Source organism: Gymnoscopelus microlampas (assembly GCF_963454915.1).
Source record: "Gymnoscopelus microlampas genome assembly, chromosome: 1".
NCBI classification, from domain to species: Eukaryota; Metazoa; Chordata; class Actinopteri; order Myctophiformes; family Myctophidae; genus Gymnoscopelus; species Gymnoscopelus microlampas.
The window spans coordinates 41686899-41713705 of record NC_139962.1 but is presented as its reverse complement, the minus strand read 5'-3'; the positions used below and the strand labels follow the sequence as shown (position 1 = coordinate 41713705).

Genomic DNA, 26807 nt, shown 5'->3' with positions numbered 1-26807 from the left:
TAAGGACAAACATCCATCTTCAAAGTATTTTTAAATAATATATCATTATGGTAATTCATTTTTCAGACATAAAAGTCTGGAGAGCCATGTGAAATATTGGAGGCTCATATGTAATAGCGATTTCTTACATGCACGCCCACATGCTTTTGCACTATAGCAGGGGCCTGGGGCCACACTTAAGACAGCGTTGGTTGCATGAGTGCATTCCACTGTCCTGCAGAGTGGCTCTTCTCTTGATGTGTGTAGATGTCACCAATGCAAAACTACTTCTGGTTCTGGGCTGGTGCTTCCATTTCTCTCTCTTTGTCCGTGCCTGTGTGCTAGACCACGTCTAGTTAAAAAACAGTTGCTATAAACCTCATTGCCGTCGCAGACTTTAAGCTAGGATGGCATAAGATTGTCTTGCATCTGAACGTTCGATTGTTCCAATCCTGAGGTAACATAATGTCTGTCTCTGATGAAGATGCCTCAGTCATCGAAAGGTTAGTCTGTCATGAATATGACACCTAAATAAAAAAGGCATTCAACATGCCCGTGATGCTCCAGCGCCTCATTCCTTCATTCTCCTACTCCTGAGATTCACTGGAACTGCCATTAATAGTCTGTACCAGTCTGCTCAACGGACACGTCTGATAGAAAACCAAGAGGTGTGCATAGTTGACCTGCATTTGTTGTTTTCAGCATCCTCTGGTGGGCAAATTTGCAGATAGAGTGACATACTGTACATACATACATACGTACAGTACAAACAGCTCCATGACAACAGTTTCACACTTGATGCTTTGCAGCTGCTCAACTAAACTGTTTCTATTATGTCCTTCAAGTTGTAGCTATCCATGTAAAAACTAACACAAGATGACAATCACAACATTTTGTCTCAGGTTTAGGTGTTGAAGAAGCTGGAGAGTTGAACAAAATATGCCTTAGGCTGTGCTTGACACAAACTCATCTCATCCACTTAGACTGTATGATGAATGAAAAGAGAGGAGAAGAGGGGGAGAAAAAAAAGACAAGAGGAGGGACCAGGTTGGAGACAGAATGGAGCCACAAGCTGCAAGTTCACTCAAACACAGACAGACACTGATATTTATCAAAGGTAGGACCTATACACAGCACCTTACAAACGTTATATTTCAATTCCACACACAGGCACCTGACCTCTTATAATTATAATTGCGTGCATGGACACACACACACACACACACACACACACACACACACACACACACACACACACACACACACAGTATAATAAGAACAGCACACATAAAGTAGATACCAAACAGTATATATCAGTATTTGTCTGTAAAGCCTTAACCCATTTAGACCTGAGGCTGATTCCAAAAACGCCTTCTAAATCCTGACCTAAGTTTTCAGAAAAACTTCAAATATTCATTCAAAAATTACAACAAATGTATGTTGCTATATACTGTACATAGCAACAAGAACCCCAAAAGGGGTTCCCGTCCTGAAAGGTATAGTTACAAATAGGGGTTCCCGCCCAAACACACTAATGGGTCCCTCCCATTCAAGAGCTAATTGAATGATTAAAGACGTGGATTTTACAAGAAGCTAAATAAAATTAAATAAAAATATACAGGAAGTAGAAAGAAAGCCATCTGTTAGTGTGGGAGGATACAGTTGGAGGGAGATGCATATGTGCGGTAATGACTTTGATTTGAAACGTGTGATTGGTGTGTGTGTGTGTGTGTGTGTGTGTGTGTGTGTGTGTGTGTGTGTGTGTGTGTGTGTGTGTGTGTGTGTGTGTGTGTGTATGCACACGCGCGTGCGTGTGTGTGTAGTTTGCTTGCAAATGTGTGATTTGAGTGGGTAGGTGTGTGTGTATGTGGGGGGGATTTGGCACCAAGTAAAATAAAAGCAGACTCTGACTGGAGCGCCTGATTCAATTGAAAGATTAAGTTTCTTTCTCTCCCCTCAGAGAAGGCTCCCCCTCTGTAAGAGGAATGACAGAATGAGGGAGGGAAGGTGAAAAGAAAGAAAGACTATGAATAAGAATAAACGGGAGATGGTCAGGAAGCACATTTTCTTTCATTAGCATAATGAAGGAAACCAATTGAAAGAATGCTACCATCATTCTATATTTTATATAATGAATTGAAGAGGGAGAGAGACAGTGCACGAGAGAGAGAGAGAGAGAGAGAGAGAGAGAGAGAGAGAGAGAGAGAGAGAGAGAGAGAATACATAAGAACAAATAGGGTAGTTTCATTCATCTGGCATCAGATTCAACACAGAAGAGAAGGATGGATGATGGCGTGTATACGTTTTTGTGTATTTGCTGGCGAATTAGTAATTTAAACACACACACACACACACACACACACACACACACACACACACATCCTTTCGTCTGTTTTGTCTTTCTTGAGTGTCCTCTCTCCTGTCTGTTTGCCTGTCTGTCAGTCCGTCTTCTCTTCTGTCTGTCACAGACAGTCCGTCAAGTTCCTCTGCGTTCACATCACAGAGGAACCCATCTGGGACGAGTACACCGGCCATGTGGTAAAAAAGGCACATCAATGCCTCTTTTACCTCAAGCGGTTGAAGAAGTTAAGCATAGGGCCCAAGATCCTATGGACCTTCTACAGAGGCGTGAGAGCATCCTGATTGGATGCATCACTGCCTGGGAACGGTATTGTCCTCAACCGCAAAGCACTGCAGAGGGTGGTACGCAGTAGCACATCCCAGAGCATCAGTGGATGTGAGCTTCCCTTCATCCAGGACATAATATACACTGGACAATGTGTCAATAAAGCCACTAGGATTATCAAAGACCCCAGCCAGTACCACAGCCACAAGGCTCGGACCAGCAGGCTCCGAGACAGCTTTCTTCACCAGACAACCAGGCTTATGAACAATAGCCACACACGCACACGCACACACACACACACACACACACACACACACACACACACACACACACACACACACACACACACACACACATTTATTAAGGCAGGACCTACACGCAGCACCTTACAAACACACCACATGTTATATTTCTATCCCACACACAGGCACCTGACCTTTTATAATTATAATTGTGCACACACACACACACACACACACACACACACACACACACACACACACACACACACACACACACACACACACACACACATCATATTTACTATTATCACTATTGTTACTCAATTGCTATTCATGGATATTTAGTCTTTTTGTCTTAATGTCGGGGAGACAAAACCCAATAATTGTACTCTCATACCCCTGCATTAGCCCTGAAACATGACTGTAACACGACTGTATAAAAAGCATTTTAATCCGATCGCCGGCAATTTTCTCCAAATTTTCTCCGATACTTTCAACCATAAGACACTAATGGTTGGGAGGTGTATTGCACTCTGATACATTACAAAAAAAAGAAAAAAGTAAATGGCCGGTGATGGGATTAAAATGCTTTTTATTGAATAACACGGGAGATACGGGTACTTATCGCAGTCCGGATCGCCTTGTAACATCCGTGGCTCGGGGGTAAGCACTTTATATTTGAAATCTGAACGTTTATGTACATGTGAGAGTTGGCAATGTAAAAAAATCGAACACCACTATAAACCAGGGGGACTCGGCACCATGACGCTTGTATACAAGCGTCTTGTGAACCATGGCTAACCCCTGCATATGGTATAAATGCTTTTTGTAGACACAGCCCCTTATGCCCGTCTCAGTCTGTCCCTTAACAGACACCATGGCAACTCTCTAGTCGTCTCTGTAAGAGACATAAGGTCATCCTTTCATTTATCTCCATCATCCAACCCATCTCTCTATCAATTTATTTTTAACAATTCTCCTGTTTATTTCGATTGCATGATCCATCCTTGTCTCTCTCCATCCATCCCTCCACCCACCCGTCCACCAACCCACCTCTCTGTCATCCATCCAAGATCCATCCTTCTCTCCCTCCACTCATCCGTCCGGCCATCAACCCACATGCGCGCACACACACACACACACACACATGCGCGCGCACACACACACACACACACACACACACACACACACACACACACACACACACACACACACACACACACACACACACACACACACACACACACACACACACACACACACACACACACACACAGTCTCTCTGGCTGTGATAAAGACATGAATAGATTAATGAGACAGACGACGTTCCTCTACTCCTTTCGTCTGCTTTCTGAAAAGAGTGAGAGAAGAAAGGAACAGCCTCCTCTCTCCCCCAATCTTTTCATTCGTTAGTTTATTCATCCGTCCATCCGTCCTGCAGTTAGCTGTTAATGGAGTTCCTCTCCTCTTTATCACCATTCTTTCTCCTGACATACTCCCCACTCCTGTCTTCCCTCATCCCTTCTTCTGTCTATCATAATCAGCTTACTCTCCTTTCACCCTTCACTCTTCTTCTAAGGATAAACTGAATAAAAAAGGATCATTTATGGCGAAACATTTAATTAAATATCCATCGTTAACATGAAATAAGAATAAAATCACCAACATTAATAATCCAGAGCATTAAGTGTGATCATTTAATCAGCAGAATCATTGGGATTTGAATTTTGAAGCTTTGACGCTCTCTTTTTCTCCTGCCTTGTCCTCTCCTCTCTTCTGCGATCTAATTCACATATCTGAGTTTGATCATTCAGACACTGTCCCCTTTTCACATGTTCTTATCACCCCCCCCCCCTCCCATCTTTTCCTCTCTCTCTCTCTCTGCTTCGCCCATTCTTTTCGCTTCCTCTCAACCTATTTAACTACCATGGCAACAGGTGATGTGGACTCATGAGGCTTCTCATTGGCCCTTGTATCAACGAGGTCAAAAGGGCAACACGCACACACACAGATGAATGTGGATTAACATAAAGAAAGGCGCACACGCACGCGCACGCACACGCACACACACACACACACACACACACACACACACACACACACACACTTCAGTATATGTCCTGGTGGGGGGGACCCACCACAAAGTGAGAGAAACACAGAGAAACAGTGTGGTCGAAAGAGAGAGATGGAGAGAAAGAAATTGGAGAGAGATGTGAAGAGAGCGATGGATAAAGATGTGGAGAGAGAGACAAGAGATAGAGATATATATAATAGAGATATGGACAAACATTGAGACACAGGTAGACAGAGATGGCAGAGATGATCGCACAACATTCTGCTCACACACACACACACACACACACACACACACACACACACACACACACACACACACACACACACACACACACACACACACACACACACACACACACACACACACACACACACACACACACACACACACACACACACACACACCACTGGGACAATTTGGGACAATTCCCAAAAAATATATATATATATTTTTGCTCCCGTTTTAGGATTATTACGTTCACCTCCGGGTCGCACGGCCTAATTATCTATCTATATATACAATTTGAATCCTGCGCCATGTCGGTTGTCCGTATGCGACGCCAGTGTGACGGTGTGACGTAATCTGACATCACGATGACAACACCAGTGTGACGTAATCTCACGACAGCATGACATCACATGACATCACATCCTACCTATAAATTCTAGGATGCCGTCAGATCGCACCAGTTCGACGGCTTCCATAGTGGGTTTTGGTCATTGGAGAGGTGATGCACGTCACCTCTTTCTGAAGTGGGTACTTTCAAAGCCTGCCGTGGATTTAGGAGAGCACAAAACTCTCTCTCACACTGTGAGGTGCCTGTAAGGTGGCACTGCAAAGTGAACGACGCGTCACGCTAGACGTTCGGGCCGCGTAGCGGCCCGAACTTCTAGTATATATACAATTTGAATCCTGCGCCATGTCGGTTGTCAGTATGTACGTACGTTGTATGTGGCCAGTGTGACGTCATATGACATCACGGTCGTGACATCACGATGAGACACGCCAGTGTGACGTAATCTCACGACAGCATGACATCACATCCTACCTATAAATAGGTAGGATGCACCAGTTCGACGGCTTCCATCCTCAACACAACCCACGCCGACGACCCTTTACACAAATAAACTGCTAACTTCATCTCCTGCGATTTCAACTATCTTTTCACATTGTACACCACTGCACACTCCCCACAGGTCTGCCATACCAGGTCTGAGTAATCACAAAGTGGGTTTTGGTCATTGGAGAGGTGATGCACGTCACCTCTTTCTGAAGTGGGTACTTTCAAAGCCTGCCGTGGATTTAGGAGAGCACAAAACTCTCTCTCACACTGTGAGGTGCCTGTAAGGTGGCACTGCAAAGTGAACGACGCGTCACGCTAGACGTTCGGGCCGCGAACTTCTAGTTAGTTACGTTACTGTTTGGCCTGGGATGCTTTTCAGCAGTGGCGTAATTTACATAGGGTTGCTGGGTTAAAAAACACACACACACACACACACACACACACACACACACACACACACACACACACACACACACACGTCTTACTTCTGTTTGTTGTCAGGACTGTCACGATCATGAAATGACGATTAATTGTTACACAGATAATTGCGATTAACAATTTCATTGTGTTTTTGTTGTTGAACACTGGAACATATGAATAAATGTCATTTCTGTTTGGCTTTTAGGCTTTGAAGTTGCACAGTGCTGATATGACAAATAACCTTTAAAAAAAAACAATAGTGGAAATTGCCGATCTACTGTACACTCATTTTTTAAATGTTCGAAATATTAACATTCTTCAACATGGAAACGATTATCTCCAATAATTGCGATAAGGCGTTAATGTAATAATTGTGACAGGCCTACTTGTTGTGCTTTTCCGCCTGATGTCTCTTAAATGCTATATGTATATGTCATGACCATCTCCACTGTCATGATAAATTATCTCAGACCTATACTGCGCCATTTGATCACATTTAAGGCATCATACTAGGTATACAAAATGGCCACTTGATTTATATTTCAATGCTCAGTATTGTTATGGTTTTACAGACTGATATGAAGTGTGAGTTATGCTCACAACGCCCACACACCTGCACCACTTCCCACACAGAGAGCACCCCCACCCATCTGCTCTCTCTATAAATGCTTCACACACACAAATACTGCTCAATGGGTTTTTCCTTTCTTGCATATCTTTACTGTTTAACTAACTCTAAGCTATAACCATAACTGAGCTATAAACATGACTAATCTATAACCATAACTCTGAGCTATAAATATAACTATAAATATAATTACTACTATGTAACTACTACATACAGTGCTAATTTACATGAATGGTCATCTGATATGCATTTTCGGGTGTGTTACTAATAATGTACAGAGATTATTTCTGAAACAATGCAAGTGAGTGATGTGATTTACCGATCTAACAATATGAATGAGTATAGAATATATATACGGCCAGTACTAGGAGTGCTGGTATTATAAAACAGCCTCAGCAACAGCATCTCTCAGTTTTTTATGTGCCATTATGTTCCCATAGCAACCGTACATAGTAAAAGCTAGAGTGCTCTGAGTTAAATTAACACTCTGGAATATGCTGCGCATGTTCCCATTCAGGTATGCTGTAAGTCAGAGTTATGTTTCACTGACAGGGCCAATACACAACACTGTACAATACTAAAATGGATAAAACATTGCAGATAGAGAGTGGTCCTGTATGGTCCCAACTAAGTAGCTCTGGTGGTGGGAACAGTGCGCCAGAATGCCAGTTACTGCCTTCATTCTCTGCATGAATAAAGGACTGCTTCACCTAAGCTGGCTGCCTCTATAGACCGCAGGAATAAGCGCAGGATAATCAATAAGTTCAAAATAAATAACTTTTCTTCTGACACACACACCTCATGCTTTAATATAAGACATCTCTATGTGTTGTGGACCTGCTGGCCTGTTGAGCGACAGGACCTCATGCTGAGAGGAACACAAACAAATCTGTGAACCTGTCACTCTGCCTTTACTTGCTCCTTTTTCTGTCCTCCCAGCCTCCCTTTCTGCCACAGCTCCACTTCACTCTCTTTCTTTCAATCTATTCCTGTCAATCCCCCCCCCCCCCTTCTCCCTCTCTCTGACTCTCTCACACATATAAACAATAAACCCATTTCCTAAACCCCTCCAGTCGGTCCTCAGGCCTCAGTGTAGCTCAGCAGGCTGAGGCACATTAATGTACTTCTGACACCGTGGGATCAAGTCTGGACCTGTCCTGAACCTTTGTTATATGTCCACCTCCTCTCCATCCCCATGTAACATCTAATTAAATATGATCAAACGCATCAACTACTTTACCACCCCCCCCCCCCCATTTCATATGAAAGTAGAGGATGTGTGTGTGTGTGAGCTCTAATTGGGGTCAATTTTAACTTTTAATTTGAGTTGAGTTCATCCCCCAGCAATCCTTTCATGTTCCTTCAGTCTGAACGTTTAAAACATGAACAACTCTCCTTTTTGTTTTACAAGGATAATAATCAAATGAAACAGAAGATGCTTTGTTCTCTCAAATGTCTCGCCAGTCCCAGAATTAATTGGATTTGTATACGTGGAGCACAAGGTGAGCCAGGAGGCAGGCAATGGTTTGAATAGCTGCTGCAAGAGGGGGAGGAAAACATTTGCTGCAAATTAGAATGTCTCCTTACACAAATCAGAAATTATAATTAGGGTTGTCCGATATTGGCTTTTTTACCGATAACCGATATACCGATATTGTCCAACTCTTAATTACCGATACCGATATCAACCGATACCGATATATGCGGGGATTATTGTGATTAGGGTAAGCTCAAATTTCATATCACACACACCATATACAGTAAGAACTCCTGTAACTTATTTATAAAGCAAAAAAAAAAAAAAATATCGGCCGATAATATCGGGAGGCCGATAATATCGGACATCCCTAATTATAATGCTATATATTGGACAGAAATCGTTATTAAACTCTACTGTATGTTTAAGAACAAATTCCTAGGCCATCTCTCTCTCCTCCTTGTGTATGTGTATGACTTCATACACATCTCATACCAAGGACTGCAAGCTTTTTTGCGTTATCCTTTTGATTATGGTGGGTCAGAGGTATGTTATTATGGCTTTATTCTTTTCATGATCAATAAAGAAATCAATCAATCAAACTCTCTCTCTGTGACTTTCCAGACCACAAGAACCACTAGAGGCACATGAACTGAACAATCCAATGGATTTTGTTATTTTTAAAATACACTATTTAATACAAGATTTGAAATGCTTCATGGTAAGTTTATCCACCACATGACTTAATGAGAATGTTCCCCAGGATAACATTAACTTGCGTTGCAGTGTGAAACCCTGCATAATATGATCAAAGATCAAATTACCTAAACCTCCTTCCTATTCCTAGACTCTTTTAAAGAGGGACCTTTTCTCATCAGTCATTTCACATGAAAATACAGACAGTCACTCAGTGAAGTGGTGAGAAAATAAGGAATTAAAAAAAAACCTGCAGAGGCCTGCACAAAAAAATACTGAATAAGAGATGATCAAATCATTTATATTTCATATTCATTGGCAGACATGTCTTGACACAAATGGAATGAAGAACCAACTTAATTTAAAGTTGGTTTCTGGACACCTCCAGCACATACTTGCACCACATACTGTATCTGCATGCTGTTGGCGTCGACAGCCTCTTGAACACAAACTCAATGCAAGGCTTAAGGAAGGAGGTGTGATTGACAGCTCCAGGATTCCTCATGTGAAGGTAGGCTTGGCTAGCTATTTGCTTTACACACAGAATGCTCTATTGAAGACTTACGCCTCGTTTTCCACTGAGCTCTGTGTGATGTCCTTAATTCCGTTTAGTACATTCATTCCTATGGGAACCTACGTGATCTCCGATGTGCATGCGAAACTCCTCCTTCCGTCCCTCCCCCTCGTACGGAATGTACCTCGAGTCCGAAAGAAAACCTTTTTATTGATTTCGGAGAGAGCATGTTTCCTGGCATTTTGTGCCAGGAAACATACTGAAGACACCATTTAATTTAATTAAATTGCTTGACTGTGCGCTTTTCTGGGTACTGAATTGCACTTTATATTAAAATGATCATTTTGATGGACTATTGCGTATATTTAAAGTTTCTTTTTGAGAGCATTAATATTACAGGCAAAAAACAAAACAAAGACAAATAAAACAGAAGCTTTACCTCTGTTTCTTTAAGACAAATATTCAATTAATAGTTTGATATATTTAGTTTATTTATCAAAGCAGTCAAACTGAGATGGAATCTTGCTAAAGACAATTATAAATAGAAATGTCAGAAACTGTACTGTTCCCGATAAAGTGTAATGTTGTATAGTCTGCATAAGTCCCAACTCACACATGCAGCATCGAGGCAAAACTGTAGCTGGTTTCAGCTCATAACGAAATTTCATGTCTATTATTTTCCAATTATATTTTCTTCTGTTTTGTTATTGAATATGTTTTATTAATTATTTCACCCTAGGAGTGTGCATGGACATTCTCTGTGTCCCTTACTGGTACAGTAGATAGTATACAGTATGTACTAACCAATCATTATTCAGAATTAGGTGGTATGTGCACACACACACACACACACACACACACACACACACACACACACACACACACACACACACACACACACACACACACACACACACACACACACACACACACACACACACACACACACACACACACACACACACACACACACACACACACACACACACAGCTGTAAAAGGGTCACAGAGAGCAGTGGTGTGTTTTATGATTGTTAATGGGTTTTCTTGCAGTGCAGCCATTAAATAGTCTACCAGAGTGACCGAGTCATCATTTGACTTCCTGATGTACACTTCACAATCCAGCACCAAAGAAACCTCATTAAATTCATTTTGCTGACAAATATACTTCCATGATTAAATGATTAAACGTCTGTAAATTCTGAAAGAACCTGAAGTGACCTAGAGCCTGCCAATACCCCCGAGTTTCTTAATAAAACTAGATTTTTCCTCCATCTCTGCCTCAGTGTGCCTGTTCAGCGTTCTGATTGTGTAAAATCAGAACAGACAAAGAGTTCTGATGGGAAATGACTTGATGGGAGAATTACGTTTAAAACAGGCCTACAACATAGCACCCAACACACGCAGACACATCAGACCTTGACCTAGACTGCATACAAACTCCCACTAGGATTCAAATAAACATGCACCGCATGCATTCATGTGCGCACGCACGCACACACACAGGCATGCACACACACACACACACACACACACACACACACACACACACACACACACACACACACACACACACACACACACACACACGCACACACACACACACACACACACACACACACACACACAGAGTAATGTAATAACCTGTACCCTCGGGGGGAACCATAACATGCTATGGCATATGGAGAAAAAAAACGCATACACTGCAAGGAGGAGCATTATGAGCTGTGCCTGTATTGTGAGGTCCACTGTTCCTAAAGGACTCATTTCGGCGACCACACACACACACGCCCACCAGTGCACGAGAAGAACGAGAGTGCATGTGTGCGCACACTCACACGCACGCTAAGGCCACTTTGCCTGTTTTTTTCCCCCCTCTTCATTCCGTTCCACTTCCATCCTTTCTTTCTCTCTCTCTCTCTCTCTCTCTCTCAGGTTTAATTGAGTGTTGTTGTGCAGCGACAGAGAATAGCAGCTCTGTCAGAATCAATGTCTCCATTGTGGAGTGGAGGGAGAGATTAGCGGCTAGTTAGCACTGGTGAGAGATGACAGCTGGCACCATTAGCGTCTACTGTCAATCACACGCACACGCACACGCACACACACACACACACACACACACACACACACACACACACACACGCGCACAAACATCTCTCTCCATTATCATAACCTGTCACTCAAAATCATAGGAAATATAACCTAATCTGCCAATCATTCTCACTCACAATACAACAGCCCAATTAGATATCAAAAATAGGAATTGAAAAAATCCCCAAAAGGTAGCACATCGGCCCAATTAGATGCTAGTGAACCACACATACAGTATATAAGCTAGGGCTGGGCAACAAAATATATATTGAAACTGATTATTTAAAACCAATAACCGACTTCATCTTGCTCATGTAGGTAATCGAATAATCGAGAAGCAGGGTTTAAATTATTATTTAAAAAAAAATGTATTATTTATCAATGAACACAATACAATTATAATAATATTTTGTATAATCGACTACATTGATCAGTCTGATTAACCACTTAATCCTGTAGAATACTACTATACAAAAAGTGCGGAAATAGACACATCTACAAGCTCACAAAGCGTCGGATTGTGAAGCATTGTGAGTTTGCAGATATTTTCACAATTGTTCACAAATTTCACAAATGTTTTAGATTATCGTGTTATTGATTTGAAGTCATATCTCCCAGCCCTAATTGAAGCACATATCAACTTCAAGAGATCATCTCCAAACAAAACAAAACACCACACCAGGAGAACAGTCAAGAAACACCTGAGAAAACTTTTAAAATCATCTCTCCACCTTACTGAACAACACAGCATGGAGGCAGCGCTGCCTCTGCTTTACAACACAAGAGTTCAGAAAATAAATAGAACCATGGCCATGGACACACAGAAGATATGCATATTGTCTCTGTCGGGTGGAAACCTCATATGTCCAAACTGTTACTTTTCAGGATTCAAATTCAAAAATAGCAAAAGTAGCAGATCTACAAGCTCAAAATTTCGAGCTTGAGAATCTGCTATTTTTCATGCTTTTGTGTGACGCTATAGTATGATCAAGTAGGGCATTAATTTACCAAAAAACACAAAAAGTTAGAATATGGAGATGGCTGGGTTCTGCCCGACAGCGACGATATACAGAATGTACGTATTCAATACCTGTAACATAAGTGGACAAATTTATTTCTATATTTCTAGTCTTGCGTAGGGTAAAGCCTCTGGGTAAATCTAAATTAAAGTAATTGGTTTGGAGGTTCGAGAAAACCAGCAGAAACAAACTTACGCCCACTGCTTTGAAAACCAATACTGATACCATCCGCCGCCCTAAAGTCTCTGCATTGGTTCTGTGAAGTGGTTATTTTTTAAATTGCTGAATTGCTGAACTACTATAACTGGTCTGTACAATAGATGACACGTGACTTGTCTGAGGCGCTATTGGCTCAGGATATGGAGGTCAGGGTCGCTGATTCAATCCCCAGCTCCTCCTGGCATCTAGTCGAAGTGTCCTTGAGCAAGACAATGAACCCCTAACTGCTCTTGAGGATCCGTTTGGGAGTGACCTTGCATGGCTGTCTCCACCATCGCTGTGTGAATGGATGAATGTAGCACACATTTTAAAGCGATTAGGATAAAAGGCGCTATAGAAATGTAGATCATACATAGAAATGCAGATCATTGTTTCAACACATATGTAGTTATGTACAGTATACATACACATCCAATACTGACCACCCTCATCATTATTGTCTCCGCCAGGCCGAAGGCATGGCGAGAGAGTATGTTTTACCCCCCGTCCGTCCGTGTGTGGGTGTGTGTCCGTCCGTCCGTGTGTCCGTCTGTGAACAGCTAATCTCCGCAACCGTTTGCCCGCTCGCTCCGAAACTGTGCACACACACTCCCTGGATGCCAATTCAGAACCTCTGGCTCTGATTTTTCACATAGCCCTGTTATAGCGCCACCAGGAGGCCGATTTGTGCAAAACCCATTTACTCCTACAGATTTTATCCAAACGTCATGCAAATCGGTACACACTATCTCTATAGTCATGTGATCAACACGGATCTGTTCGATTTCCCATATTCCATCCTCATTGGCTAAGGTTGCCTTCCAAAGTTTGCAGGATTGGTCCGTTTTGAACAAAATGCTTCAAATCATGAACGCAGCTTGCGATTTCCGTGAGATTTCACACGCACATTCCCACTAGGCCGAGGAAGAAATGGCACCCTTTTCACATTGGCCTGTTATAGCGCCACCAGCAGGTCTAATCTTAGCAAAACACATTTTTGGAACAAAAGCCTCAAATCATGAATGCAGTGTCTGATTGCCTAAGAAGAAATGACACCCCTTTCACATTGGCCTATTATAGCGCCACCAGGAGGCCACAATAACGTACCTGACCTGTCGGAGACCTGTGCTCCGAGGAGCACCTTTTCTAGTTCCTTTTATTTTTACTGTATCATATTAAAGGTATATTAAATCTTAATACCGTATTATTACATTTTAGAAATGTTTTCTTCTGTGTGAGAGCACAAGTACAATTCCTATGTGAACATGCCTGGCCAATAAACAGATTCTGATTAGGCATGAGTGAAGTCAATGACCTACTTAGGATCCAAAATGAAAGCACTGAAAAAGTACAGTGTTCATAATGTAGCTACTTTTAAAAGAAATAGTGAATATTTCTGTTGCTGTTAAACTACTGTTGATGAAAAGTAGTTTCGATAGATATGCTGATGCTCTCCCAACAGAATTAGTTTAACCATTTTTGTGGACAGAACATCCAGCTGTTAGTTCAGTTGCCTTCCTGCTCAGCTGCCCTGGGAGCAGTGATTATGTGAGGGTTTATTTAACATAGCTGCAATAACAGGTGACAAAATTGTTTTACCCCGTCGTGTCTTTATGTGCATCATTACCACAGGATAGACATGCTACCAGAAACAATGTTAATGATACATGGATGGGTTTTCAGTCATTTGCTACTGTATGTATTGAAAAGAGGATAAGAGAAAACACAGTATTGTAAAAAAAAAAAAAAAAAGAAGACAAAAAAAAGAAAAAGAGAAGAAAATACTGGCTTTGTGTAAAATAAATAATAATAAAAAGATAATTTGTCTGGAAACTAATTTTGTGTTTAAAGAATCGTGAACATCGTATCGTGGACCTAATATCTTGATTCGAATCGTATTGTGAGTTGAGTGAATCGTTACATGCCTACTGGTTATATGTGCAGGGCATATGTGTCTCTGTCGTCCACATTTTGTTTTAAAATACAAAATGACTATCCTTTTTTTGTCAGGGCTGGTATGGTAGACAAAATGGTCTATGGTTTCATGATCAAAACAGAGCCAACAGCAACACTTCCAAAATACACTGAAGGCTATGACAATGGATTAAAAGATTATTTAAGCATCAAATGAGTCAGAAAACATTGTCGTGCCTTATTGTTATTAGGGCTGCAGCTACCGATTATTTTCTTAGCGTTAATTCTGTTGATTACTTTTTCAATGTACTGAATAATCGAGAACTGATTAATCTGATTACCGTAACCACTTAAGCCCTATTTTCTACTTTGTCATACAACTGTATCGCAAAACAATTGCAGAAATAGCCGATGGACAATCTGAGGCTCACAACGCATCGCATCACGTTGCAAGGTTGTAGATCTGCTATTTTCGCTATTCTGGAAAATCTATTATTTTCACAAAATCAGTAACTTTTTATAATGGATTAAATCGATTAGTTCCATTATCTGTCGCACCTCCTAATTATTATTTTTGTATAATGATCTCTTATTGTTAAAATCTAATTTACTCACCACACATGCACACAAATGCACAAAAGCTGGCATTATATTAGCTGGTATCCCATGAGAGACATTATTCCATTTCCTGCCTCCCACTGAGCCAGGCCAGGTCAGAGCAGACAACAGACGCTGGTGTACTGCAGGGTGTCAGTTACAAGCATCCATGTTTCCTGGGTCAAACCAAGTTCAATAACAGACTCTTCTGGATCCGGACGAGGCGTGTCTTGACACGACGTCAGGGGAATCAAGCTGATCTGAAAGTCTGCTGTCTTTTATCAGCTTGCCTAGTTGTACAGTACGACTCTGACAGCCTTGGAGCCCATTTAGAACACTCTGTGCAAATCTAAAAATGCACGCTTGTCATTTTATTTCTCAGTTCCTGTGTGTTTTGTAGATGAAAGGTTTTTTTTCTGTTTGACAGCAGGTGAAATGATTCTCTCTCATCAACGCTGCATGTTTTAACAGGAGAGACCAAATCCCTCTTATGACTAAATGCAACAGAGCCATTATGGCCGTTAGTGACATTCATGTGGTTTTCACATGAGCACATAAAAATGCTCTATCATTAAACAAGCAGAATGTAGCCACACAGTAAACGCCTCAGGGTTCATTTATCCATTTGTAACTCTGAGAGTATATAAATGAAACATTACAGTCAGGGGGTAGTGTACACTCTCAGAGTTAAATGAAGACGTTCATCTGGTATTGAACAGCCATCAACAGCTGTGCATAGAAGTAATCTGAGCCATTGTCATTGTTATCCCACAGTGTTTTTCATATGATACGCTTACAGCTGTACTGCAGGCACAACATGAGTTAAGCTATACGGTTCAACATCCAGACTTATGACTTACTTAATGCGCGCGTGCACGCACGCACGCACGCACGCACACGCACACACACACACACACACACACACACACACACGCATGCAATTACTATAAATAGCCATGCACTGTTTTGTTGTTGTTTTGTTATTATTACACTGTAACTTTTTTTCTTTCTTTTTTTTTATTTTAATCCACAATATTGAGGTAGTCTCTAAGTACAAGAATTACACTTTGTGCTATGTTGCAACAGTTGTATTGTAAACACGTCACAGTAAAAACCTTAAAACCTAGATAGGAATGCCAAGAGGCTGGTCAACAGCAGCAGACTGCCACACACACACACCCCCCCCCCCCCCCCCCCCCCTCCCCCCACCCCACCCATCTGTCGGCGGGTTTGGCCTGGAACCACGTTATCTCATTAAAAAATAAACCTAAGTGTTAAAAAAACCATCAAATAGTAAAACGGTAGCCTCTGTGTGACGCTGCTACTAGCATCATTGTACTGCTCTGGTTACCAAGCAACACCCTTCTCTACCCAACATGAGTCCTTGTGCCTCTCTCTCCCTTCTTCACAAAGGAGGTGGAGAGCAGAAACGTGAGAAGGATGGATAGAGTGTGTGTGTGTGTGTGTGTGTGTGTGTGTGTGTGTGTGTGTGTGTGTGTGTGTGTGTGTGTGTGTGTGTGTGTGTGTGTGTGTGTGTGTGTGTGTGTGTGTGTGTGTGTGTGTGTGTGTGTGTGTGTGTGTGAGTGAGTGTGTGAGAGAGAGCTATGCCATTCAGATCCTGTGTAACATAGCACCTTATTATTCACTACCTGGACAACCAATGTTCTCCTAGCGCTGAGAAGCATGTGTATCTCTTAGCCAATCGCAGAGCACCTTATTGTGGTGTTTGTCTGAACCACTCAGAGAACACCTTGGTTCACTGACCCACTCGTGCCCATCCCTCTAACACCTTCCGTTCAAATGGTTATATGTGGTTTATACTTCACTACTACAATAAACGACAGAAAGATATATGAATGAGAGATTAACAGATGAGATTAACCCATTTTGGGCGGGAACCCCTATCTGTAACTATACCTTTCAGGGCGGGAACCCCTTTTGGGGTTCTTGTTGCTATGTACAGTATATAGCAACATACATTTTTTGTATTTTTTTAATAAATATTTGAGTTTTTTCAGAAAACTTAGGTCAGGATTTAGAAGGCGTTTTAAGAATCGGCCTCTAAATCTAATCTAATTTCTCTAAATAGAAACGCTCTAAATGGGTTAAACAAAAGGTCATGAGGGCGGTCTCAAAATTATGACAACAAGAGTGCAACAGTTGGTGCCTCATTCTGCTAATCCGTCAGTGCACCCCATATACACCCGACTGGCGGTAGATGGACAACCAGGTGAAGAGAGGACAGCCTCGACTGTTCACAGAACAGCTTATTTTGCTGTCTGATTGTAAACCGTGGTCAAGAGAACACTCAGCCAGGACTGTGTCTACCTGCAAGTGATGCATTCCTCAGCCTTCAGATCCCTCAGTACATTACAGTTTTAGAGGGAGATCACCAAAAACACGTATGTGTTTTTCTGTATCTGTTTGTGCATACATCTTTCCGTTGGCTTTGGTGAATATCTTGTTTTATAAGACCGTACATAGAGTAGGTTTTGCATTGTCCAATCAATGCATCGGACATTGCCCCTATGAGACCATTATGTGTGTGTCAGTTAGTTGCATTCCAAGGGGACGCACATCCGAAAACAGGTACAGGATAAAGAATTTAAAAAACAGTGAATGAGAAAAGGATACTGTTTTACAGCCATGATGGCTCTGTTGCTCTCTGCAGTCGGTACAATTAAGAGGGAATTGGTCTCTCAAAACATGCTGGGAGCAAATAAAACAGTGTGCAGACATCCTCTTAGTCTTTTCTCATTAAACTAAGTAGTTAACTAACCCTGCACCAATGTCTACTTGACCAATCCCTATATATTAAATAATGATCATTATTGATGATTGGGCTACTTATATTGTCTTTTTAATTTGAAATAAAATTCATGTTACCTCGGATCCAAGAAAAACATTATACTGGATATACATTATACTTAATCCCTTGGGGTGATTTTAAAATGTATTTCAGACGTTGAAAACTAAGGTCTGTAGCCGTTTTATTTATGGCTTTAAGTACAACCTGCATGTCTTTCCAAAGGCTCAATCAAACTTTGTCACCACCAGCCTGGGACGACTAGCAGGACCCCTACTTTAGATCTTAAACCTAGTTCAGACCAAGACCAAATTGGGTTTTAAGCAGTGTACAACGGTGTCACTTGCCGAAAACAGACAATCTACCATCTCACAATATGCCATGGATGTGACACGATGTGAGCTTGCAACTCTATTGCTATTTTCACCACGTAAAACCATCGTACCAAGTCCGAGAGCATAAATTAAGCATTATAAAGTCGCGGAGAAAATTGCAGTGGTCTGAATTACCCCTTAAGGTACACGATAAGTGGACAAAAGATCAATAACGTCCTATAGAGCCACGCCATGTAATGCCTTAAAAGTTAGTATAATTTTAAGCCAATACGTTGACTAACTTGGAAACAATGCAGGGCAACCAGCACAGGGGTGATACAGTATGTCTCCCAGAACCACTAATAATCCTATAGCAGATGCATTTCGAACCACCTGGAGCCAGCTTAGAGAGCCCTGTCCAGTGAGGGAATATAAAAGCATGTAATGTACAACTCTTTAAGTCATCAAAAGATCAAAATGACCTTTAATTACTTTCATCTTTCTGAGTTGGAAAAATGATATCTGAACTCTTTACTTGATCTTCAAAGAAGGAGGTCTCCATCAAAATACACACCTAGATTTCTTGCAGCCTGCTTACTCATAGGCAGCCAAATGTGTCAACTGACAGGCTATTGGAATTTGGTCGACCAAATAGGATGATCTATCATCATTACATTTGAGAGAATTTGGGGATGTCCAGAATTTGATCAACAAGCATTCATGGTATTATTGAATATACTTCGCAAATAAATATTTCAGATTTGAGATTAGTAAAGCAAATACCTCTAAACTCAACTCGACAATATATTTTGTAACTGTATATTTTGTGTGAGGATATGCCTGTATGTATATGTGATTAAAAGAAAAACCATCCATGCCAACAACAATTTACGATCAATTTACAATGTAGGCTCTTATCCAGAGTGGCTGACAAAGTGCAAAGTCAGTATGAACATTTATCAACCAACAACAGGGAAGTGTTCCAGGATTTAGAGAGTAAAGTAACTGGGATAACCAGACAAGTTCAGGGCAATCCTTATTGATAAATGGGTTATTAGGATCACAGTAACCTACTTGTGCCGTTCCTAGATGTAGCAATCTACTAACTGTGGTGCAATATAACATAACATAACATAATAATTATGTGACCCTATCATCAATCTAAACTAACATACCGGTAACTAAAAAGTCAATGAGCAGCAAGTACAAATGTGGAGATAATAAGTCAGTGCCAAAAAGGGTGGAGGGATGGTATAACAGTAGAATACATGTACATGGAGTACATGCAGCCTTCTTGCTGTAACATGATTAGCATTTCTCATCCAACGTAGTAAAGCATGAACTTTCAGTTGAACTGCAGTGACCCCTCAGTAATGTAGCAGGAGATGTAAGTGTTAGAACTATGTGGTTGGTCTCCCCTCTTTTACTAATATACAGAAAACAGCAGCTGCTGTGCAGGGTTCCTATAAGCCTGCCTACAAAAGTTCAATAAATTGAGCACATACATTTTAGCACACTGTTAAGAGAACATGCACGCACACGCACACGCACACGCACACGCACACACACACACACACACACAAACACACACACGCGCACACACACACACGCACACACACAGCCTACCTCCATCGCCAGTGCGGCCGTCTGCTGGTCATAATGGTTGAGTAGGTTGGGCATGAAGGTGGTGTTATACGTTAGGTCCTGACACATCCTGAGTCTGATGGGCTCACAAGTAAACTCACTGTGGCTCTCCACTGTTTCCATATGGATGGACAGAGTGGGAGAACCCACAGAGGAGAGGAGAAGAAAGAGGGAGAGGAGGAAGGAGCAGAGTGGCGACACATGTCTGTTGATCTTTGTATAAATGGACGACCCATCCCTCAGATCTCCTCTTCCAAAGCACGCAGGCATCCTCACTTCAGACATTTCTCAAATACAGAAAGATAAACTGCAGGTCACAGTCGCATATCTCCATCCAGGCAGCCGTTAGCTCAGAGCTCTTTAGAGCTGGGCGTTGATATGGATATTAATATGGCATCGGTTGATGACTACAGTAGGTTTTAGTGGAGCTGATGGAGTCCATGTTTGCAGCGATGGTGGAGGAGACAGACAAGAGTGTGGCCCAACGTCCGGTACAAATCAAATCACACTGTATTTCCAGTAACGTTATCCTTCATGGATCTTGAAAGCCAAAGAAATAATTAAATTGTTATCCATATTAAAATGATACTTTAGTTTCTCTCCGCAGACAGACAGCTGGTACTTTTCTCGTCAGAAGGGTAGTCCTGGGTTCCACATCCCAAACATAGAGAGATAAAGCTTACTAGATGAGAAAGATCCACACTGTCTATCCTGGAGGTCCTCTGTGTTGCTATAATGTTCCTCTGCTGTCTCCCATTCTCTCCATCTCTCACTGTGTCCATGAAGGTTTTCAAGGATCATTCAAGGAAAACTAGATTTTTTTACTGCTTTGCCTCTCTCTGTCCTTTTTCCAGTGAAGTTTGCATGGATCAAGTGCTGCCTCCCAGCTGCTGAGTAGAAAGTCCTGTTTTTTATACTGTAGAAGCCTCTGAAAGCAGGTCCTGCAGGTTTAAAAACACAAAGGGGGGAGAATGAATGAATGGTCAAACAAGCAGAATGAGCTTGTTCACGACAAAGTATTGTATGTGGTTGAGTGTTTAGTTGTAGTGTCTGTGATCAGCCACACCCACGTTTCTATGACATCCAAGCAAGGATCAACATGAGATATCAGTGTCAGTTAACAGACATACAAGAGACAAGAGACCATAAGACACTGGAATACTTCTGCAACAACGATGTGAAAAGAATTTCCCTCCTATATTTTAAACATTGTCAGCGAAACTCAAAACCAAATGGATGGAATTATAGCACAGTTTCAATCCCCCTCCAATCAGATAGTTATTCATTCTTAATTATTAAAAAGAATATAGGCTATCACAAAAAGGACACAATATACATCAACACCCACAAAAACATCCAGATAGGCTACAAAAGAAGGCTGTTTAAAGGTTGTTGTTTAACTAACAAGGGATGTAAAACAGGGGTCTTCAACATTTTTCAGGCCAAGGACCCTTAGCTGACAGAGAGAGATGAAGCAGGGACCCCCACTATTGGATTCATGTTAAATGTGTTTTCAGACATTTTTAATGACTTAAACCCTCAATACTTTGTAAACTTGACCTTTGGCTCGGTACTTGGTCTGCTCTTTTTCCTCCTCTACACCAAACCCTTTCCCCGAAAATTCAAGTGGTTAATGTAAAAATAAAATTAAAATAAAGTCCCTATCACACAAAGGTTTGGCGGGCCCCCTGCAGCATCTCCGAGGACCCCCTGAAAAAAAGACAATTCAGTTCAACCCAGTCGCCTACAGTAACAGTTCCACCTGCAGCCTGCAATGCAGACCCTTCTCCAGTGACATGCTATGGTCGGTGACATGTCTGTGTGAGGTTGACGGGCAACTAGTCGCGTTTCCATGCGATGTTTCACACTCTGCGGCCCGGCTGTACCGGCTGGCAGTGGCTGGCTGTCCATTTTGTATAAATAATACCCAGAACACTAACCATTGACTACATGTAGTAGGTGCTCATGATGAAAATACATAGTAGCCTATACTATATCCTACCCTACGGTTTATCGCTCCGGGGTTCGTCTCCACAACTGCCAAGAAGAAACACCTCACGCAACCGCTGCTCTTCTGGGGGAAACCAAATCAAACCACCACCACCTGGTTTAGTTTCAGAAAACAAACCCCCGTCAATGTAATTTAGTTCGCTCATTCACATTTGCCATATTGGGCGAGGAAAACACCGCAAAAAGGACTGATAAATAAACTGATAATGAACCCCACCACAACTCTGTTATTTATCACCGCAGACAGACAGTATCTGCAGAGCAGATGACAGGCGCTCTTCTCTTCTTCACACCGTGGTGGACCAACGAGCGCACAAATCATCGGCAGTTGCAGTATGTATCTGTATATTAGTATTAATTCTGCTAATTCGTCGCAGTTGGTATGAGATAAAGCATCGTGGGTGGCTTTGGTTCCTCTTTACAGATACAAACGTTACCTTTTCCGTGCAGAAGTCAGTCCAGTGAGCGGACCGTTCTTCCCTCTGGTCTCTCTCTCCGCAGTCGCAGTGCTCCGTTGGCTCGTTGTTCTGTCTGCAGCTGCTGGCCTGCAGCATGCAGCCCTGGATCCACGGGACCGCGCGTTGGCCGTGCGTGAACGCGCGCTGCGAAATGATAAAAATGTATATCAGACAGACAGTGGTGTGTAAAGTAAGTAACTAAGTACATTTATTCAAGTATTGTACGTAAGTACAATTTGAGGTATTTTTTTTACTTTACTGAGTGTTTCCAGTTTTCAGTAGGCCTACTACTCCACTACATCTAATCTCAGAGGCAAATATTGTAGCATACTTTATTTACTCCACTACAAGTATTTGAAAATGTAGTTAGGCCTACTAGTTAGCCTACTTTGCAGATATAGATTATTATATTATAAAATATACATTAACCACTTCAGCCCTATTTTATACATCTACAAGCTCACAATGTGTTGCAATGTGATGCATTGTGGATTGGCTATTTTCAAACATTTTAGTAGGCTACTTTTACTTTTGGTACTTTAATTATATTTTGATGCCAATAGTTTTGTACTTTTACTCAAGTAACATTTTGAACACAGGCCTTTTACTTATAAGTATGTAATTTTATATTGTGGTATTGTTACTTTTACTTAAGTAAAATATCGGAATACTTCTTCCACCATGCACTGATACCAACCCGTAGAAGTTGATGTTGGTTGATGCTTTTTTATTTTGTCTAAGAAATTGATGTAGGCCTAATTAATTAGCCTAAATGAATTTGTAGGATTTAATTTCATTTAGCTTTATAGGCTAAGGCTATATATTATATAGACCAGCTAGGATTCCATGTGTTGTGCATGGACACAGACACGTCCGTGATGTCAAGGGAAGGGGGATCCCAGAACAAGGACAGTTGGTTCACAATCACAACGCATTTTAAATGCCAGCTGTGTCATACCAAATATGTGACCCCCAAAAATAATCATATTTGAACTGGGGACTCCCCACCCTGACAACAAGCACTTGTCTTGGAATGTAGGAGTTGAGGCATTACATTTAGTTTGACTCTGTTCCACAGATAAATATTGTGAAAATAGCAGATCTACAAGCTCAAAACACCTCACCAAGCATTGTAGATTTGCTATTTTCACAATTTTTGCCTTATATTATTTGACAATTTGACCAATGTTTGACCAGTTTTTATATATTTTTTTGATTACTTTTGATGATGTAATGTCTTTATACTTTTCTTTTTTTAGGTATTAAAAAGGTCTTAAGTCCTTAAATTGTTACTTCATTGTCATCTGAGGACCCCCTCATAATCATGTGGGGACCCCCTGGGGTCCCGACCCACAGGTTGAGAACCACTGCTATACACTAGTTAGGCTGTAATAACTAGCTAGGCAATGCGTTGCCACCAACCCGTTACCCGCTCAAATGGCCTCTCAGATTTCAGATGTTTGTTTTGATTGCATCAATCAGTCACTAATATCAATATTTACACACACACACACACACACACACACACACACACACACACACACACACACACACACACACACACACACACACACACACACACACACACACACACACCCTCTATAGCCTAGGGATTAGCATCGCGTGCGAAGATTCCCTTCCGCTCGATTAAACTCAGCGCTATAGATTAACCGTTTCATGGCGGATGTGATCTGGTCTACTGTACCAGATGAGACTGCAGCCTACTGGCCTAAATACTGGTTTAACCACAAACATGACCCCACTTGACATTCACACACACTCTCACACACACACACACACACACACACACACACACACACACACACACACACACACACACACACACACACACACACACACACACACACACACACACACACAGATGTTAATCAAGTTTCACTTAGATTAATATGATGACAGCAAGCTGAAACCTGATGACAAAGCAATGCATGTACACATTTTCCTTCTTTCTCTTACATAGGTTTATATACAGTATCTGTTCCCTCACTTCGACAGCAAGTTAGTGATATGTGTGTGTCTTCACCATTAATATCAGAGTAAATGGAAAGATCTTTTTGTATTTATGTATTGGGAACTTGAACATGTATCAGTATTTAGGCTACAGTTCAGGGTGTAGCAGCACCAATGTCCAGTTGGGGTTTATTTTCAGGACCACCGGTCAGTCAGGGTTTATTTTTAGCCTATGCTCGATCTAGGTTTATTTTCAAGACCAATTGCCCGCGGTTTGGATGTCTTTTCCCAATAATGCATGCCTCACTGTACATTATCCCTGACTTAGATGTTATTGTTCACATGCACCAGTTCACAATTTCTCATGATAAAATTCACTGACTTTGCGTGTAAAAATATTTAATATTTACTACTTGAGAGCCATTTAAACTATTTTTTTGCTATTGCGAAACCACATTCAATTTGATCAAATTAGTTTCTATAAGATGTAGGTCAGGTCTGCACCTTAAATCATGTCCACCAGTGAGACTCTTCCTCATTTCCTCCTCTTCCTTTACTGACTTCTTTACTGTCTGGCACTACCTCCTCCCAAATGTTCTGGCCGGTGTCTGTGTGTGTGTGGGTGTGTGTGTGTGTGTGTGTGTGTGTGTGTGTGTGTGTGTGTGTGTGTGTGTGTGTGTGTGTGTGTGTGTGTGTGTGTGTGTGTGTGTGTGTGTGTGTGTGTGTGTGTGTGTGTGTGTGTGTGTGTGTGTGTGTGTGTGTGTGTGTGTGTGTGTGAGAGAGAGAGACACTTTTTTCATCAAAACAACAATGAAGGCTGCCTGTACAATCTATTACTGTTGATGAAGATTCTCAACTTTTCTTCAGTTGATTTGTTGATGCTGGGGATCTGTTCACGCTTTAGCAAATGTATAGTTAATAATTGGTACAAGAAAGGACAGTTAAATCATATGGCATGAATGCTAAAATAATTAAGACAGTGTAATTTACAATATGCAGTGTAGCGCATATATATATATAAGATGTGCATAACCTTTTGGTGGCTGAAGCTATAAGTAATCGAGCAAGTGGGTCATTCCTAGTATTCGGTGCCATTTGTGTTCCCATGACATACAGCATATCTTGTGTAAATTAAGGAAAAAAACTAATTCCAAAAAGCTTATCTTATACTTTTAAAGCCTCTCTACAGAATACAATGATATGTACCTTAGGGGTAATTAAATATAAAATAATCACTTTATTTGAGTAGAGGTATTAAGCTAAAATGTCATGTCCCCAATCATGTTTACTCAGCTTCAATTACAAATATAAGTAATACAATTCAAACAAAATAAAGAAAAATCTCATTATTATTATAGTATTTAGTTCTAATGTTACTCACCAAATGTTATTAATTGTGATAAATGTATTTTTAATGTTTAAAATCTTGAAATCAATGTGTGTCCCTGAGTTGTCCCCCCTGTTACATTGATGCAAATCCACCTGTACATGTCCCCTGACCATTCCTCTAGCCACATGACATCAGAAAGTAGCATGTATTTTTGATAGGAAACCTTATACCAGAAGAAGAATAAGTATCACTGTTTAATTTGCCTTTTTATCAATGTTTTAGGTTGTATTACTGATGTGGTAAAGCATAACATGTCCACCCTGTTATGCTTATCTATAGAGGAAATTGATACATTTTCAAAAATCTGAAAATATGGTTGATAAATATATACAAATCCTTACTCGGTGTTCACAATGTGCTACCATATTCTTCATTACATGAGGAGTAATGGCCATCTTTAGCATAAAATATCCCCCCGTTATTGTTCGAAATGTGTTCACCCTGTTACAATGTAAAACATAAAAGGGTGGACACATTGTTACATTGAGTGGCCAAAAAGTGGGTCAAACTAATTATGAATGGAAAGGATCTTTGCATTCTTTATTCAGATTATTTATAATAATTGTATAAGCTTAATTGTATTTAATTAAATGTTTTTGTTAGGTTTTTCTTTGCTTATTGGTTTAATTTCCAACCTGTTATGTCCTGTCTACCCTGCTATCAGTCCACCCTGT

General features: G+C 41.1%; 1 protein-coding gene across 2 annotated transcripts in view; it reads right to left on the bottom strand.

Annotated features, from left to right (window-relative positions):
• fzd3b (frizzled class receptor 3b) overlaps positions 1-22834 on the bottom strand; it is a 41314-nt gene extending 18480 nt beyond the window's left edge. For both annotated transcript variants that reach the window (XM_084066880.1, XM_084066881.1), the window contains exons 1-2: positions 22752-22834; positions 20287-21245 (exon numbers count right to left, since the gene is read on the bottom strand). In XM_084066880.1, the coding sequence (XP_083923006.1) occupies positions 20287-20589 (303 nt within the window). In that variant the 5' untranslated portion in view covers positions 20590-21245; positions 22752-22834. The remainder of the gene's footprint in view (positions 1-20286; positions 21246-22751) is intronic.
• Between the last annotated feature and the right edge of the window lie 3973 nt (positions 22835-26807).